The sequence below is a fragment of the Hyposmocoma kahamanoa genome, unplaced genomic scaffold (genome assembly GCF_003589595.1).
Source record: "Hyposmocoma kahamanoa isolate Upper Pololo Valley unplaced genomic scaffold, ASM358959v1 102, whole genome shotgun sequence".
In the NCBI taxonomy this organism is placed as follows: domain Eukaryota; kingdom Metazoa; phylum Arthropoda; class Insecta; order Lepidoptera; family Cosmopterigidae; genus Hyposmocoma; species Hyposmocoma kahamanoa.
This window is the reverse complement of record NW_020653337.1, coordinates 10,586,320-10,604,822: the sequence shown is the minus strand read 5'-3', so window position 1 is coordinate 10,604,822 and position 18,503 is coordinate 10,586,320. Positions and strand designations below refer to the sequence as shown.

Sequence of the window (18,503 nt, the reverse complement as noted above, 5' to 3'; positions counted from 1 at the left end):
GTCAAGGAGTCTGCTTGATTGACAGTTGGGGTAATGAAATCCCTTGATATACGCTATAGGTGCCACTCTATATAAAGCGTAAAAGGGTATGGATTCGCGCCTGGATGGTTTCCTTTGAATTGGGCGTGAATAATATCCATCGCCCACACGCCGTAAACGAGACGATTCTTTGTACAGATTTAATAGCTTTCTGTTTATGTACATTTCTTTCATTATCTTTTGTTGTTGATGAAATACTATAGGCGCTACGTAAATAACGTGCTGGGGAGAGTTTCTTGACGTTTTAGTCCCTGGAATGAATCAATACTGAACTTAAATATTGACAACAGCAGATATGGTTCTAATGTCTTAATATTTTTTTAAATATTTTTGATGGTCATGAAAAATGTTTATAAGTAATTAAGTATAACAAATTGTTTTAAATTTGATTGTTGTCAAATCGCTGGTCCAAAATGACCTGCTTATGATAAGTTCATCGTTGAAGATCAAGCAAAGTTCGATCTGTGCTCAGAATACCGTTGTTACAAAGCCGAATTCGTTCTGTAACAAAAACTTGTGTTTACCGGCACGGTTGAAACAGCAGACGCAGTGCAAGCCCCATATGGACACATGAATATAAACAGTACATGCAACCCAAGGTCGTGTGTCCTGGCATATAAATAAACGTTAGCTTTGTTTTTGTGCAATGCCATTCTGAATTAATAGCTACCGAGTGCCAAATATTCGTCGGCAAATCTCTCTAAAAAGCCATTCAGAACATCAAAAGTGAATATTCAAAACGTTGCTAACTCTAATCTTTCAATACGTATACAAAAAATTGAGCAATCAAGGTCTCTTTAACAGACAGATTCCTAAAAAAAACCTTGTGAAATCGCTTAAAATTGCTACTGGACTCAGTCTGATCACTTTGTGGAAAAGGGCGATGACAGAAACAGTAATTTTGTTGTTTTTCAATACCTACGTACTTTCTTCAAGTTTCCAAATGTCTTCGTGCTAAAGTACTGCATTAAAAAACCATAATTCCTTTATAGCCTTTTGTACCCCTTCCAGTTCTCCTATTACCGTTTCTACTGTAGGTGTAAAAACTCTCTTCATCCCATTTCACAGTATACAATTAAACATTCGTCCGGCACAATTATTCTAGTGACAAGAGCACTTAACGCCGTATTCTATTATCTGTTGGACAAGTTTATCCACCTTGAAACAAAACATATCCCTTTATTTTTCAAAATGTTTAGATAGGATAATAATTCGTACGTAAGCGTAGTTTAAATTTACTAGACGGAACGAATTGGGTATACTTAAGTATTTGAATTGCGCGGGATTCTACCGAGTGACATAGCATAAAATTTTATATAGTAGAGGCTAGCGCGAGGAGTGCGGTCCATGAGTGACGTAAAACTTAATTACAGAAACGCGCCGTAGCCACGGTTACGAAGGCCAATAGCTAACATAACAAGCACAATTATTTTGATTATTCTTATTTTAACACTTAGCTACAAAATATTTTATGTTATCTAACTTGTTTAATTCCGTAGCATTTGCACCTTAACGGCAAAAATTGCGACTTTAGCTTCTCGTTTTCCAAAATAAAATAAGTTTTATTCATGCATGGTTATTGGTTGTATGCGGACCTTGAGCGCGCTTGATAAGACCTTCACGCCGGTAACCGCGCGGAAGTAATCTGGTACCTATGTTTTTTTGTCAATTTCGAGCTCGTTGAGTTTTAACACGCATTAGTCACCAGCTAAGCATCGGTGTGGGGCTGTCAGCGCATTGTTGACGCGCTGCAAGCGATATCGCGGCGAGTGCAATAACAGCCGCTATCACAATGTCACAGCGACGCCGATGTCTGTATTGCCCCCGGCCCTGACGCTTTGTGTGCGTGCAGTATCGCTGGAACTCGGTTGGTTCTTCTCGTCTCGATTCATTAACGCGCTTAGCTTGTCAATATACAAAATCTTATGTGGGCGCAAATTGATCGTGATTGTGAGGATCGTATCGGGTCCGTCTGGTTGACGTGTGAATTTGTGCAGTGATCGCGAACACCGCTTCAGTGCAGTGCGTGCCGAGTGATGTGAGGTTATTAGTGTATTATGGCCATGTCGAGCGTGGCGAAAAAAGACAAGCCTACGATGTCGGTGACGGCGCTGATTAACTGGGCGCGGCCGGCGCCGCCGGGTCCGCAGCAGCCGCCGCCCGCGGCGCCTGCGCCCACCACCGACCTGCGGCAGTTGCAACCGACACCTACTCCCTATAACATGCCCACGGTTGATTGTTCCCTGGACATGCAATGTAAATATTGATGAAAACTCTTTAAACCAATTCCTCGTTGCTTCCTATTACATTGAAAATCAATTTGCAACAACGAAATGAGTACGCTAACAAGGGTGGAATAAAACTTGAAATCGACAAAACAATAAGGGGCACGTGATTCTAAATATGTACTTCAAAGTTTGACTATTAATTCAACTTCCAGTCGTTGTTCTTACTAGGTATTGGTTGGAAAACAACAACAAGTATGGTACCTACTTATAATTTCGCTCTGTTTGCCGGGCGTGTGGAATAAACCTGATTACTTTCAATAATGTTTTCATTACATTAATTCTAATGGCGACATCACAGTGTACACACGATAAACGTCGCCTGAGTTGCCAAAAATAACAAGCAAGTTCATTTTAATGCAGTAAGCACTCATCACTCACACAGGATCGACTTTTTGTCTACCTTAGCTACTCATCGTATAATTTTATGTTGATTATAAAGTACGGTAGAATAAATACGATAATTATAGAGCTTGCGAGAATGATTTCGTCGATTTTTGTTAATTAACTAGACTTAACAATAATCGCGTTTGATAATTACTTGCTTAACTCCTATTAGGAGAATGAAAATTAATGTGACAAATGCTTTCAGAGCACTTTGACTTGATTATAAAGTAAAACGAGTTATTTGCAATGAAAATTACTCATTGGGCATTTAGTGTTACGAAATAGATTATACTATATTTACAGACACAAGTATATGGCTCAATCAAAATAATTCAATTTAGAATTTAAATTTGCTTATAAATAGTAATGTGCCACATAATCACACCAATAATGTGGTTACAACTATAAGCACGAGAGCTACGAGATTTGCTCGGGGCATTGTTTTTTTAATTTTTTATAATACCAAGTGACGGGACGAACAGGTCGTGCGCCTGGTGGTAAGCAACACCTCTATCCATAACTGTTGCACTGCCACTTAGAGCTTTAAATCGCAAAGATCTGGGCAACGAGGAAAGGGGCACTGCCGCTGCGCCCGTCACCCTGAGACATAAGTTATCAAGTCTCATGTGCTTGTAATTTCACCAGCACCCTTACTTTGCCAAACTGGAATGCAGTAATGTTCACATTACTGCTTGGCGGCAGAAATAGTTAAAGGTGGCAGTACTTCCCAGGACGAATTCTTTCACAGGAGCTCTACTGCTACCAGAACACTATTGTTCTGTGACCAAATGACCTAAATGGTCCTATGACCAAAATCAACTTGGAAAAGTTGGTCTCCATATTTGGTCCGGGAATTCTCCTCATCACGCTCCCGAGTACTGACCGATGATGGACCATCGAATTTGTCAAATAATCGTCAATTTATTTCAATAAATGAATGATATGGTGTAACGGGTTGCTATCTGCCACTGGAAGTCGTGTCGCCTTTTTTGCGCTATTTCATAATCAAAATATCAGTTGTTTATTAAGGATTTTTTTTTTAACGCACACACTCATAGCCCCGCACTAAGGAAACAGTATCGCGGTTGCCTTGGACACATACATAGACAACCACAAATAACACCCAAACTCACGAGATAAATAATTGTAAGCCACACACATATTTCTCCCAGCCTGGGAATGGAACCAAGAACCTCTGCATGGCAGTCCAGCATAGTAACCGTTCAACCACGGAGGCAGTTAATAAAACCTATAAAAGTGACATGAAAAATATGAAACCAATTACATAAGTCTGTAGTGGTTGGTTTCATATTTTTTTGTGTTTACCCAATATGTTTTTTTATAATATTACTTACTGGTGCCTGTGGTATTAGGAAATAAACTATCCAATTTCCTTTTTTTAATCAAAAGATGTATTTTTTTACATAAAAAGTTTACCTCTTAACTGTTTCCACTGTCGGCACTGAAAATGACCTTTTCTATATTGGGTCTGGTCTGAGTGTTCTGGGGGTCTACTTCCATTCTCCGTCTCACATCTGTCCGACACAATTACTGTCAAATAAGTTATACTCGATGAGATTAAAGACAATGTTAATTATGAAGCTTCACTCGCATCATGCGCCTTTTAATTTGGCCGAGTATTACTTATTTCTCAGTAATTGTTTCGGAGAGATGTGAACCAGAGAACGGACGTAGACCGCCGGATTAGTTAGTGCTCTGGAGCAAAATCCGTTGCTCTGGCACCCATAGTACAAGGAATTCTCTAGTTTGAGACAATTGGTGTGTCTAGCACATTATTATTATCAAAATAAAAAAAAATCCAAATCGTAAGAAAATACTTGATAGAGAATAATAATATATATAAAAGATCTGTTACAAAATTTGACGATCTCTGTGGTCGAGTGGTTTGCAAACCAGTATTCATGGTGGTAGTACCGTTGTCGTTATTTCCAATTCCCGTAACACAAGAGCTTTAGTTACTTACTTTGGGATTAGAGCAACAGATGTGATGTTGAATATTTAATATTTATAAAATTAAAGCTCAATTAATAAAATTAATTTGACCTCAGAAACGGACATCACGGGCAGTATAACGGTATCATTTGAACACTGCTTCAGAGCAACTAATTTTAACTTTTATTGACACCTGTCTTGAATTCTTAGTAACAAGGAATTCAGGGCATATTTCATTATGTATTTGTCATCATGCGAAGGTTCCATTTATCAATTCTAGTGTTTAACAGTATGAACATACGTTATATATTACAATGCAGTTATGTAAAAGTTTGAACTCTACATAACCTACATATAAATTTCGTAGCTCATTTGGTAATCTTTTAATCTTTGTAATACAAATTATTTAAAGAAACCTGTCTAATTTACATTACTCTTTTTTATGGTACTGCGTACCGTTTTTTTATACATTCTGTTTTATATTAAAATAGAATATAGAAGCTAAATTTTCTTCAAAATAATATTATTCACACCTTTTCTTTGAAAGACGTTAGTTTATCGACAAAGAAACCCAACTTAACAACTTGTAAGATGTTTGTTTGAACTTTGGTATTGTAAGATTTCTCCCTAGGTTTTCTGAAAAAATCTTTAATAACACCAACTTCAAAGAATACACGTGGTACAAAATGTGTTATTTGGGGTTGAATCCTTTATGGATCTGCGCATATAAAATAGTACTATTGTCTGATCTTTTTTATAACAATCTCCCTGTGTCACACGTGGACATTTATTACGTTGGATCGACCCAAAAATCCAGCTTCTACGCTATCAGCTAGTAGTTTGCACAACTGTATTAGGATTGTAAGTTAGTAGGAGTATTATTATTATTATTAGGGTGGCTTATTCACCTGCCCTTTATCACTGCGACCAGCATTTGGTCTGTTGTGGTGACCATTTATCACAACACGGAGCCAAGACCAACGGAACTGGGCCCCAATTCTGCAAATTCTCTTGAGACCACTGATAATTGAAATTTCATTGAGTCGTCATTGAGATTATATAACAATTATGAATGCAAATATTGCAATTATTTTCGCAAGCAGTAGAGCTCCTTGTGAAAGAGTTCGTCCAGGGAAGTACTACCACCTTACCTATTTCTGTCGCCAAGCAGTAATGTTAGCATTACTGAGTTCCGGCTTAGAAGGGGTAAGGGTGCTGGTGAAATTACAGGCACATAGGACTTGTCAACTTATGTCTCAGGGTGACGGGCGCAGTGGCAGTGCCCCTCAGATCTTTGCGATTTGAAGCTCTGAGTGGCACTGCAACTGTTATGGACAGGCGTGTCGTTTACCATCAGGCGCACGACTTGTTCGTCCCGTCACTTGATATTATAAAAAAAATGATGATATTTGTTATAAAATCTAGTTGCAGTGACAATTGAGTCTCAATCCAGTGTCATTGGAATGACAGTGACGACATATATCGTAACTTTTGTCACTTTTAATCAGCAATTTAGTCTTCATGTTAAATGTATTTTTTATTTTTTTATTTCATCAAGACAACTATGATCCAATTAATGTTATTACACACAGCCTTGTAAGGTACAGCCTTAAAACTATGTTAGTACTTAAATTCTATAAGAGACTTCGTAGTCTGTATTAACTGCCGCATCACTGGGCACTCAATCCTTCAACCAATTGTCTTAAGGAGGCTATTGGGGCTGACACGTATTCTGTTCAGTAGCGACGCCGATTTTTTACAGATGACAGCCATGAAACTGTCCACACGCGCTTTCGCAAACATGGCTGAGGCACTGCAGAAACATGACAGCCCCAACAGCGTCCTAAAGGCCTGCTCCATGGCCGAACGGTTACCATACCGGGCTTCCACGCAGAAGTCCCAGGATCGATTCCCAAGCCGGGAGAAATATTTATATGGCCCACGTTTATTTCTCTCGTGAGTTTGGGTGTAATTTGTGATTGTCTATGTGTGTGTCCATGGCACCCGCGACACAGGGTTTCCCTGGTGTGCGGGGCTACGTTGAGTGTGTGCGTTATTATTATTATAAAGGCATTGTTGTATTGCATGCGCAGAGCATCCAGTGAGCGCTGAGCGTAACTCGTCCACAGGGTGCCATCGTACAGTGGTGTGCAGTTCGCTCTAAAGAGCGTTGTCTTCATTACAGCAGTACATTTGAATATCGCAGTTGAATAGTAGATCGACGGCTAGCCAGTGACAAGCCACTACTCTTCAGCAGAATACCAAACGTACAAAATTTTGCCATTGACACTACGATACAACTGAGATGATTTAAAATTAGCATGCTGGGGGCCCTGTAGGATTGTCATACCTATATGTCCAGTGGGCCCATAATATTCGTTAAAAAGCAGGATTTATTTAGGAGATGCAGAGGAGTTTCATCCGCTCCATGGCACAATCTACAGTTCCCTCTTTCTTTTCGCTTGAGATCAGACATGTGCTTATTCAAACTACAGTGATCCATGAGAGTCGGTAAACTTAATCTGGTATTCAGAGTAGCATACTTCAGCACTTCATATAACTACAACTACCAACTACATGTGAAACTTCATTTTTGCGTTAGTCTGTATGCGTCTTATTTCTCATACGGTTGACCGTATTTCTCTATATTAGATTACCTAAAGCACTCGACTGGCTCGTGTAAACAAATTATAGCTCTACCTCGCTACTTCTGATGTATGCTGCTCCTTGGAAATAAAATGATTTGAAGTACCTTTATTTAAGCTCCTCTTTGGAGTTTCATTCTTCTTATACACGTCTTTGGTATTACATATTTTTCTATACATTATTTCATATAATTTCCTACCAAAAAACATTGCTCTTATGTGCTTATTATTTCTTTATGAAGGAAATCATGAAAGTACTTTTTTACATTATCAAAATTTCATATCACTTTTATTTTTATTAAGTGCCCTACATTTTCCAGCTTCTGTTCTTTAAAAAATTAAATGTCATTCAAGTACAACCTTGGAATGACCTTGACCATGAATGTTTTTTTGCACAATCGTTTATCACAAGAAATATAAAGATTAAACTTTCTGTCTGCATAGAAATTTTTGCAAATCTAATTTACTCATTTTATCGTATCGCAGCCAGGATAAGGACAGTAGACAGTAAGATAAAACGTGTCGCAATATTTTTGAACAATTACGAATAGGACACAACATATATATAGATTATAACGAATTATTCATCATTCAATACTCAAATTGTGAAAAGACAAGTTTAATCATTCAGTACGAAGGTAAACTTCACCATAGAAAAAAATATTATCTAATTTAAATGATGTGTACCCATATTCTATAGATTTAGCGCTTAGATTATTATGAAGCTGATGTCACGTTTAAATTTAAAATAATCGACCGTGGGTGTCAGTGCTATCAATAATAAAATGCAAATATGTGACCGCTCCTCTTTTAAAAGACATAATTATGTGGTTAATTGCATTCCAATCTTCTTATAGTTCTGTTCATTTACTCTAATAAAATAAATGTAAATCTATAATAAACAACTCATGCATATGTAGGTAGATACTCGTCAAAGTACTATTTATTATATCTATGTACTTCTCGAATTCACACCATTTTGCAAGTGTTTAGTTTTATTTCCATCAACATACGTAATATGAACGTCGCAAATTACATTACAACATTTTCCTTACGCCTGACGCAAAAAGCAAACATTGAAGGAAAGATCTGGAGATTAACCCACCCGTCGTACTTAAGTACAAACGAGCCAACAAACATTTCACCGTTGGTTGGCAATAAATCGATAACAATATTTGAGGTTTTGTAGGCATCTTGGAGGATTTTTTAATGCAGTAGTCGTTTCAATGCCGTGTAAAACAAACAAAGAAGTCGGGAAATAATACTTCGTGTGTTCATAAGTTTTGAGACGAAATTAAAGTGACATAAATTTAAAAAATTAGGTTATATTTTCAAAATTTTCAAATAATGGTAAGTCCAAGAACTACAAGCAATTACTACTCAAAATGGCCGCCTTTATTCATAATACGAGAACAAGCTATTAGACATTCTGGCCAATCTTGGATCGCGACACGGATCTTTTCCAGGAGATTCGTTTTACGTCTTTGATGAGACCCCCTTTAGAGAATCCAAGTTTGAGTGGAATTTTTGGCAGGCTATGAGCTAAAATTCAGTCCACAGAGAACAGTCAAGGCGGGATAAATAATAATAATAATAAACCATTTATTTCAGGTCATACAACATAACATGATGGTGTTAGTTACAAAAGAAAATCTTAAAATAAGATAAGATCAGAACTGGAGAGTGGCCATTCTTCTGCCGGCGCGCCGCGATTGACGCCCGGTAAATTTTCCCTTAAACACGGTTGAGTCGTTTTAGCAACATGGTTTGGTGCTGAGTCTTGCTGGAAAATCCATTCTTTGTTGTGAAATAAAGTATTAGGCAGGGCTTTCACCACAGTCTTTAAAATGAAAATTTTTGCTTTTACCTTAACGCATTGTTAGTAAAAATGGAACACAGTGACACCTTCATACGAAACCCCCAACCACACCATCATACGAAACCCCTCACCACACCATCACACTGGCCGGATGATAGATATGCGGAACATTTCGTGGTGAGACTGGAACATCTTTGATACTTTTGGCATAAATTTTATTGTTTTGCCGGTTGAACTCTTCTTCGACTGCGAAAATTTTTTCACCGATGAGGAGTATCTTTTTCACATTGTGTCTTGTAATTTACGACGACGTTCATTTAGAACGTGAACTGTCCGATGTCTGTCGGCGTTTACTTTGAGATCGTATTTCAGTATTCTGCTGACTGAAACACTGTAAAGCGAGTTTCTTCTTGGTGCGACATGGATTTCGGCGAAGTTGCTCTCTGATAATGTTGATGTTCGCGAACGTGGGCGTCCACTCCTATGGCGGCCTTTCAAAGAATCATCTCCTTGTAAAGTTTAGTGGTGTCAATGCGAAGTTTTGGCTTACCATTTTATGTCAAGGAAAATCTCCATTGTTTTTTTTCGCACCATATGTAGCGAAATTACAGTTGCACATTACTGTTTGTTTTGTGACAAATTAATTTAAAAACGTATATATAGCACACAGACATTCAAAATTGAAAAAAGAAATAACCAGCTGCCAATATTACTGATATATTTTTTTTTAATCAAAGTTTGTCTCAAAACTTATGAACAGACGAGGTATATTCCACTCAGTTAAGTTTTCAAACGCGCATCGAGTCGGAAGGGTGGTAGTTTATTTGTTAGCTTTTTGTCCCCACTACCCCTCCGTCAAATGGCCGGTTTCGTTGTGTTTTCTAAGAAAGACATATCTTTTTTTATTGTTTTGAAACGAAATATTTCATTAATTCCGCAATAAATTCCGTTTGCTAACGTCAACAGAAGTACTTAAAAGAAATTGTTACCGTAAAAATGCAAATAGTTTATAGTCCAACGTCTATTTTATAAGTTCTCTTTTTATGTGCTTTGCCTGAATGTTAACAACCTACGTAAAAACAGGATCTATTTACATGAATCGCTATGATTAGTAATAAAATCATACTATAGAAATTATTTTGGGTTACTGTCATTAACACATGTACGCATTAATTAAGTCAATTTAAAATTTTATAAGATTATGCGGATCCTTTTAATAAATATTTTCACTAGCAGGTGTTTCATACTTTGTAACTTAACACCTGTTCTTCGCAATAATGCCATTTAAATTATTTTTTTGGTAGTGAATAGTAAAAATTTGTTTGCTTATTTGACGTCCACAGGTTGGCACGTGTTCGTAATCTCTCCAGAATATAAATGGTTTTAGCCGTACCGAGCTCGTATAAAAATACTACTTCTTGTTTCACTACTTTAACATATATGACGATTATGGAATACGTTTAATGAGCGTACATTATGCGTTGCTACTGTACTATTACATATTTTATATATGTAATAGCGAAACACGGGAGAGAAAATTACAAAAATCTGTTGTGTCCGCCTGCTACGTGTGGCGCACTATAAGTTTCCGGAATGAATAAGAAAAAAAATACTATAAATGATCAGAAATGAATTTATTGTTTCTCAAAATATTCTCGCATAACGCCTGTGGAGCATATGAAGTACTAGTTTATTAGGTAGACTCGTTACACAAAAAATAATTAAAGAACAAAATGAAAATCATAGTTAAAAGAATTCGTTGGCGTATTCAAATGTCTTAATTACAAGTTTAAGTAAAATAAATTCATTAGGTCTTCCAAAGTATAATAGCGGCCTATACTCACTTTCGAAATGAAATTATATTTAAAAGTAACTACAATGACTAATTGGTAAGTAACTGGATTGATGTCTACAACTGTCAGTTTCTTAGTTTCTTAACGTTGAGCGACATCTAGCCTCCAAAAAAATCATTTCAGTGCCTACGTATGGATATGGTCCACATTTAGCTCGTAACATCAAATGCACTGATTCAGCGATTTGTAATAAGCTAATAAGTGATTAACTACTTTATTACAAAAAAAGTAGATAATTTCTTTTCCAAAATGCCACACGAAAAAAAGATTAAAAATAAAAAAGTTCCCGAAATCAGAGATAAATGGCACGTTCCACAAACAAATAATTTTTCTCCGAGTTACCAGCGCAATAGTCTGTGGTATGTGTTGTTTTTGTTACGGCTTAACTTCATGCCTTTTGACCATACCAATATAAAAAATAATTTCCTCTGAACTTTCGTCACGTCACAAACCCGCGGCATCATTCAGCTTCTATTAACTCTGTTTACGGATTCTGCATTTTATTTTGATACAGTAATAATATTAATAAACCTTCAAACTGGAATATCTTTAATTCTGAAGAAGTCTGGAACTTCTCAGAATAGTAAATCCTTGTTCATAAACACGCATACAAATTATGTCAACAAAAATTTATATGGGAGTTTGCCATTGTTCTTTATTGACGTTACCCATTCATACTAAGCTGGATTTCATATTCATACTATCTATGATCATGGATATTTCTAGAGGAACGCTAAAAAAGATTGAATGGTGATAACAACGTTCATAATGAATCACTGGCCACATATACCAGAACGCTTAAGCCACAAATTCGCAACGGTAGTGCGTTCAGCGGGGCGTTCAAGGTTTGCGCGTACATTGTGTCTTGTGTTGGATACGAGCATCGAGATACACAGAAATAGAGACGAAATGTCATTTAATTTGTTTGAAAACTATTCTGGCAAATCATTACGGTGACAATTGATCTCTGATTGGCCAGCCCAAATTCGAAAGAATTTACGGGTGTCATCAATTGTTTCACTTCAAACGACCAGTTTAACTTGAGCTTTGCTATAATGGAAGGAATATTTAAAAATTACATATTTAATTACCAATGAAATGTGATTCCTTTTTTTTGACTTTTCTGTTTTTCTCATGCCACGGAATGGAATAGCCTCCCATTGTTAGAAATATTGTCTATTGAATATAATAAATACAGAATAATTTTGGAATATACGGAGACGTATACACCGTCAGTTGTTGGAGCTGTACTATTTCAGCTTTTTAATTTGTGATTTCAACGCAGACGAGAGTTGATATTTAAAAGTGATATAAGGCCCATTTGCCTGATGAGTTGCCAGGGATGGATGGCCCTTATTTCGTATCTATTTCTGGTTATACTCGATGGATACCAGACATACATATGCGCGCAATGTAGTCGATATCGAAGGACGATTGAAGTCATTATTTTTAAAAATTTAACTTTCTGGTATATTCGGCTAGTGGTTCAAATTAATATTGTTATTATATTTCAACCTTTTTTAGCGTTCCTCTAAATATGAGTCCATGAGTGTAGGACAACGTAAATATGTACTCGTTCGCCTCCTGTCTGTAGAAGTTGAACTGTAAATATAAAGTTACATATTTACTTGCAGGGTTGAACCTGGAGGGGGGCTTTATGTCGCCGATGTCCCCGCCGGAGATGAAGCCGGATACGGCGATGCTGGACGGGCTGCGCGACGACGCCACCTCGCCCTCCTCCATCCGCCAGTACCCCCCCAATCACCCACTCAGTGGCTCGAAACACCTCTGCTCCATATGCGGCGACAGAGCTTCTGGGAAACACTACGGTGTTTACAGGTAATTAAAAAAAAACTTGAATCGTAATGAAACTTCTAGAAAATCGCACTCGTACTTATCGATTTTTAGAACTACGTTGCAACCAAGCGTTATGCGTACTTGACAGTTACTTAGGTTCTCATATCTTATTTAATTAGTTAATAACAAAAGTGATAATGCAACGCAAAGAACGGGGAAAAACATAAATCAGTTTGAATCAGCGTGTCTGTATGTAAAAGATGTTTTTGAACAAACACGTTAGGTGATTCTGAGAGAACGGACTGAATTGTGTATACCACACCAAATATTACCGGCCATGTATGTAATACGGTATTCTATGCAATGCCTAAAACAATCTGTCAATGTATGAAATAAACTCTATTACAAACTTGATCTAGGTATTTTCTATAATACCGAACGTGCCCTAGGCAATAACCTGAGATTTTGTAAAGGTGCACAATGTAATTGTGATAATAAGAAGCGCTTGTGTGTTAAGATGAATAGTTTATGCACGTCGCAAGTGTCACAAAAGTTCATCTCGTAAGAATAAGTACGCAATTATAAGAAAATAAGATTATAAGAATTGGACGTAATTATAAGAATTGGTAATTAAATTACAAATTATGCAATTGTTTAAGAACCCTATGCCTTAAAAGAAAATATTCGAGGGTAACACCGAAAGTTCTTATACATTAAATACGCGAAGCACACTACACAACTCAAACTTAGAATCTATTTAATCTATTAATAAACTGTTGTGTTAAGTGACCATCTGAAAGTAAATCCGATAATTTTGACTTACTACAAAAATTAAATTCATTAAACTTTTCAAAACATTACTTTTTTTTTAATTCTGTTATGGCATTTGCCGGCCGCTGCCGCGGCATGCTCACTACGCTCGCTTGCCTCGTGCTTCTTTTTCTTATAATAACCTAACCTAAACCTACAAGGTCAAGGGTCTAACAACCGCAAACAGATTCGGTTCTATCACTCGCCGACTGCTCGCTTGACTCGTGTAGAAATTCCGTTCTAATATGGGATAATTTAGTGTGCAAGTCAGTATTTTACTCCCAAAAACGTGTTATAACTCATAGCCCCACACTAGAGAAACCCTGTATCACGGGTGCCACGGACACACATAGACAAACACAAATTACATCCAAACTCATGAGATAAATAAATGTAGGCCATACGAATATTTCTCCTGGTCCAGAAATCGACTCCGGAATGTTTGCGTGGAAATTCAGCATGGTAACCGTTCGGACACAGAAGCAGTTATAAATGACTGATTTCATTGTTTTGTCTTTCATTTCACTTTGCCAAATCTACAGCCAGCTACATTCTATACAATATCTATACTGTGTATACAATGTCTAGGCAATGTGTATAATAGTTAAATAAATATATATAGGACCCCGGTATTGGAATGCGAGGTATTCTACACAATCACTGAATTATACTATATATATATATTTACACGCGTCATAAAATATTTGTAAATATTGTGTGTCTAATCTACTACGTACCTATAGGTGTAGATACTGCATACCTATAGGTGTTGTTTAGTAATTAATAATCGAAACGTTAACTGAACAAATACCCAATGTTTTTTCCACGAAAATCGTTTGAACGACGAATCGTCGCCGTGCCATTGTACAGTACAAAACTCTAAAAAGGCTTTTGATCATTAAATCGATATCTATTCGAGCCTTGTACGTTTATTTATGAATCTTTTAACACCTAACGTTTACCCTGTGTTACTTACTAGTTCTGTGACGATCACTATATTACTGGGTAGGTATACATATTATGGTGACCCATTTGAAGTAGTCCAAAACAATATTTTTTTTAGGTGGAGGATGTCGTAACAACACTCTTAAAACAAAAATAATTCGCGATAATCGAAATTTTTGGTATAAAGGTAGTCTGTAACTATAATCTAGCCTGCAGTGAGCGATTTTTCTGTTTGTGCTTGAGATTGGGTCGTTGTTTTATCGATTTTTTGTTTATTATAAAATATTCAATTTGTGACAATCTGTGACCAAAAACATGTTCAACCAAGCTTTGCTGATGGCCTTAAAAACGATTTAAGATGTCGTGATTGTTTACACATAAAATTATTGCCATTGCAACATCACTAAAACCAAACGTACAATTTCGAATGTAATCGTTACTGCTGCTGCCTGCCATGCAGAGGTCCCAGGTTCGATTCGCAGGCCAAGAGAAATATTTGTATGGCCTAAATTTATTTCGTGAGTTTGGGTGTAATTTGTGGTTGTCTATGTGTGTGTCCATAGCACCCGCAACACACGGTTTCCCTAGTGCGGGGTGTGCGTTGTTATTATTATTATGTATGCGTTATTTGAACAAATTTAACTATAACTTTTTTAAAGCTTTTAGTTCAACTCAAATATATCCTACTAATTCTTAAACAATGCATAAAAAATAACTTTCAAAAAGGTTGAAGCTTGGGAACAAAACCAGTCAACAAAAATTCATTAAAAATATTAATAAAAGAGTAAACAAAGAGCATTTTATAATTTTGATGACCTCTGTGGTCGAGTGGCTAGTACACTGGTTTTCATGGTGTCGCCATCACTGACGTCCCGGGTTCGATTCCCGGCCGGGTGAATATAGAACAAATTTTTCAATATTGTCTCGGGTCTGGGTGTTTGTGGTACCGTCGTTGTTTTCGATTTCCATAACACAAGTGCTTTAGTTACTTACTTTGGGATCAAATTGTCTAATATATGTATATGTAATATGTATTTTATTATAATAAGTTTTTGAAGAGCCTGGCATGGTTTTACATACACAAAAGTCGTAAAAAGTTTCCTTTTCAGCCTGTGAAAAGCCTCTTCAGTGTGATTTCTCTTTATTACCACTTAAATTTTTCGATGTAAGGTACCATAAACTGAACCCTCCAAAAGTTGCGCACTTAAAATAAACATTTAATGTATATTTTAAAGGGGTCGTTACGACATCTTTTACCTAAAAAAATAAAATAAAAACCTTTTTGAATTGGCCAACATTTATAATGGAAAGTTCTTTAATGTTGTGTTTCAAAACTTGAATATCTACAAGATAAGAAGTTGGAAAATTATGAAATAATAAGTCTTACATCACTTGTATGTGCTAATGTAGAAGTATAGTGTTTACAATTATTGGAGAACCCTTGGATAACATTGGACGTTTATGCATTCTTGTAGTCTTGTATACTCAAAGAAGAGATTTATGTATTGTAAATGATTGATGTATTCTTTATTGCATATTAAAAATTACAATAACAACACAGAACAGTAATGTAAGTATCACAGAATAAGTTAATGTACAACGTGGCCTTATTGCTATGCGGCAATCTGTTTCAGGTAACCTTAGGATAGAAATTTAAGAATTGGAAAGGGTATTGTTTGTATTTCTATCCATTGTAGCCTCCCTATTTAGTTTCTTTTGTCTTAATGCACTGAAAAGACAGTAAATTCACTCTAGCCGATTTAAGACTTGTCTGTACTTAACGAGACCGTCATAAGTGTTATTTATAAATTACTTATTCAATATTCTACTCTTCTACTTAGCGTATCGATGTCATACATTATGTTGTTGCCGCCTAGAACTTTCTGATATTCAGTATTGATCCCTCATTATTCCAATATGGCGTCGTCGTTCATAAGTTTAATATTTCCGTCGCGGAAGAAGTTTTTGTCTCGTTTTTTGCCCATCTATATCCCATGTGCGAAGCGGGCGAACACTCGTAAATATTAGCTATCTTGAATGGGATAATGTGTTTGAGATACAAATATATATATGTAAATGTTTTGTTGTCACATTAATTACGTACAGTGACAAATAAAGACAATCGATTATTGTTATTTGATTGCGATCAATTGCTTACACTGCCGGTTCTATTTTTAACCGACTTCAAAAAAAGGAGGAGGTTCTCAATTCGACTGCATTTTTTTTTTGTATGTATGTTACGCGATAACTCCGGTATTTGTAAACCGATTTTCATGATTATTTTTTGTTGGAAAGAGGGTACCTCCATAGTGGTCCCATTTAATTTTGAAGAAAATCTCCACCTCATTTTTATAAATAGCGCCTAAATTTTATTATAAAGAGCAATTATTTTAATAGTTGTTTAGCATTGACTTACAAATAACTGGACGACGGGTCTAATACAAAAACCACGAAAAAAATGTCCCAAGTCAACCTATTCGAAATTTAAATTGTAATGTCATCGCAGTATCGCGCTGTCAGTCGAACAAATGAAGACTAAAGCGGAGTTTGGCGCTCTGTATACGATTACAAGTGCGGACACTTTTTAGCGCGGACCCGACGCCCATATAATTGTAAGTCAATGTTGTTTAGCAATTATTTTGCTATTCTCCAATTCAAGGAGTTTTCTCTCAATATACTTTGAGTAATGACAACCGACTTTTATTATGTCCTGTGTCAAGTCCCGTATAGTGGCGAACTAGGGGATGAATGCGGGTTTGCTCACTTTCCGGTAACCGATTTCAATAAAACTTGGTAATTATATGCAATTCCACGTACTTTTGAGATCGGTTTTTTTAGTACTCTGTACTGAGATTATTATGTTAGGGTTTTCGTGTATTTGTTGATGTTTGTGAGATGACATTTGTACCAATGCGGCTCTCGTGCCGTAGATAATCGTCAAAAAAATATGTGACGTACGAATTCGGTAACCATAAAGAATTCTCCAATCCTAGTAACAAGTAAATACACTTTTTAACCGACTTCCAAAAAGGAGGAGATTATCGAGTTCTTAGGTTTTTGCGATTGTTACACATAGGAAATTAAACTATTTTTCCGGATTTAAATCGCGTATATTTGTTTTTTCAAACAAACCGACTTTTTGGGCCCTTTACAGGTCCCATGGTCACGGTTGCCTGAGGTGGTACAGTCTTCAACCAGTTATGTCTAATATTGATGCAAACCACCCTATTTTTTCACTATAGTTACAATAGTTATTAATTAAATACCTTATTTTTAATTTCACAAAGCGTAAATGTAGCGTAAATTGGAATGTTTTCTTTATTTATATATATTGTGAACCGATTTCAATGATCGTTTTACTGTTGGAAAGTGGGTTTTTCAGTAATGGTCAAATTTAAAAAAAATATTAATAAGAGGTGACTTCGGTTTATTGAATTTTGCGTTAATCGATTTCAATAAAACTTGGCAAATAAATGTGATTCCACAAACTTTTGAGGTCGGTTTTTTTAATAAAAGAGTTAAAACTATAACCCTTTACGTTCTCAGGTTTCAACTCGTGCGGTTTTCAATATCTAATTTTCATTCACTAAAGCAACAAAGTGATCCATAAAGTGATGAATAAAGTACTATCATGTCAGTCTATGTAAATTATTGAGTAATCGATTAACACTTTAAACAGGTTTCTCTCCACACATTTTTATTTTTCTTCCGCTTATAATCTATATTGAATTGTTGGTTTATTCATTTATTCTTTCATTGCGTCTATAGACTTCAAGGATCTTTTGACCCATTGTTGTGATATATTGGCCTGACGGGGATATTAAAGATGAGTAAAGGATAAAGATGATCATTTCTATGACACATCGCCATCATATACGTCCAATACACGTGTCTCCTTTAAGAGTCGACACTACCTCAGCTCGAATTTCAAAATTTTCCCGTATTAATACGGTTCATTTTGCTTGGGCCG

General features: G+C 36.3%; 1 protein-coding gene across 5 annotated transcripts in view; it reads left to right on the top strand.

Moving 5' to 3' along the window:
- The window catches only part of LOC113234090 (protein ultraspiracle homolog), a 61,562-nt gene that overhangs the window by 4,552 nt on the left and 38,507 nt on the right, over positions 1 to 18,503 (top strand). For 2 of the 5 annotated variants that reach the window (XM_026469365.1, XM_026469340.1), the window contains exons 2-3: positions 2,037 to 2,295; positions 12,616 to 12,820. In XM_026469365.1, coding sequence (XP_026325150.1) covers positions 2,097 to 2,295; positions 12,616 to 12,820 — 404 coding nt within the window. In that variant the 5' untranslated portion in view covers positions 2,037 to 2,096. Of the gene's footprint in view, positions 1 to 1,747; positions 2,296 to 12,615; positions 12,821 to 18,503 lie in introns of all 5 variants that reach the window. The other 3 variants (XM_026469372.1, XM_026469356.1, XM_026469347.1) reach the window with 3 other exon arrangements.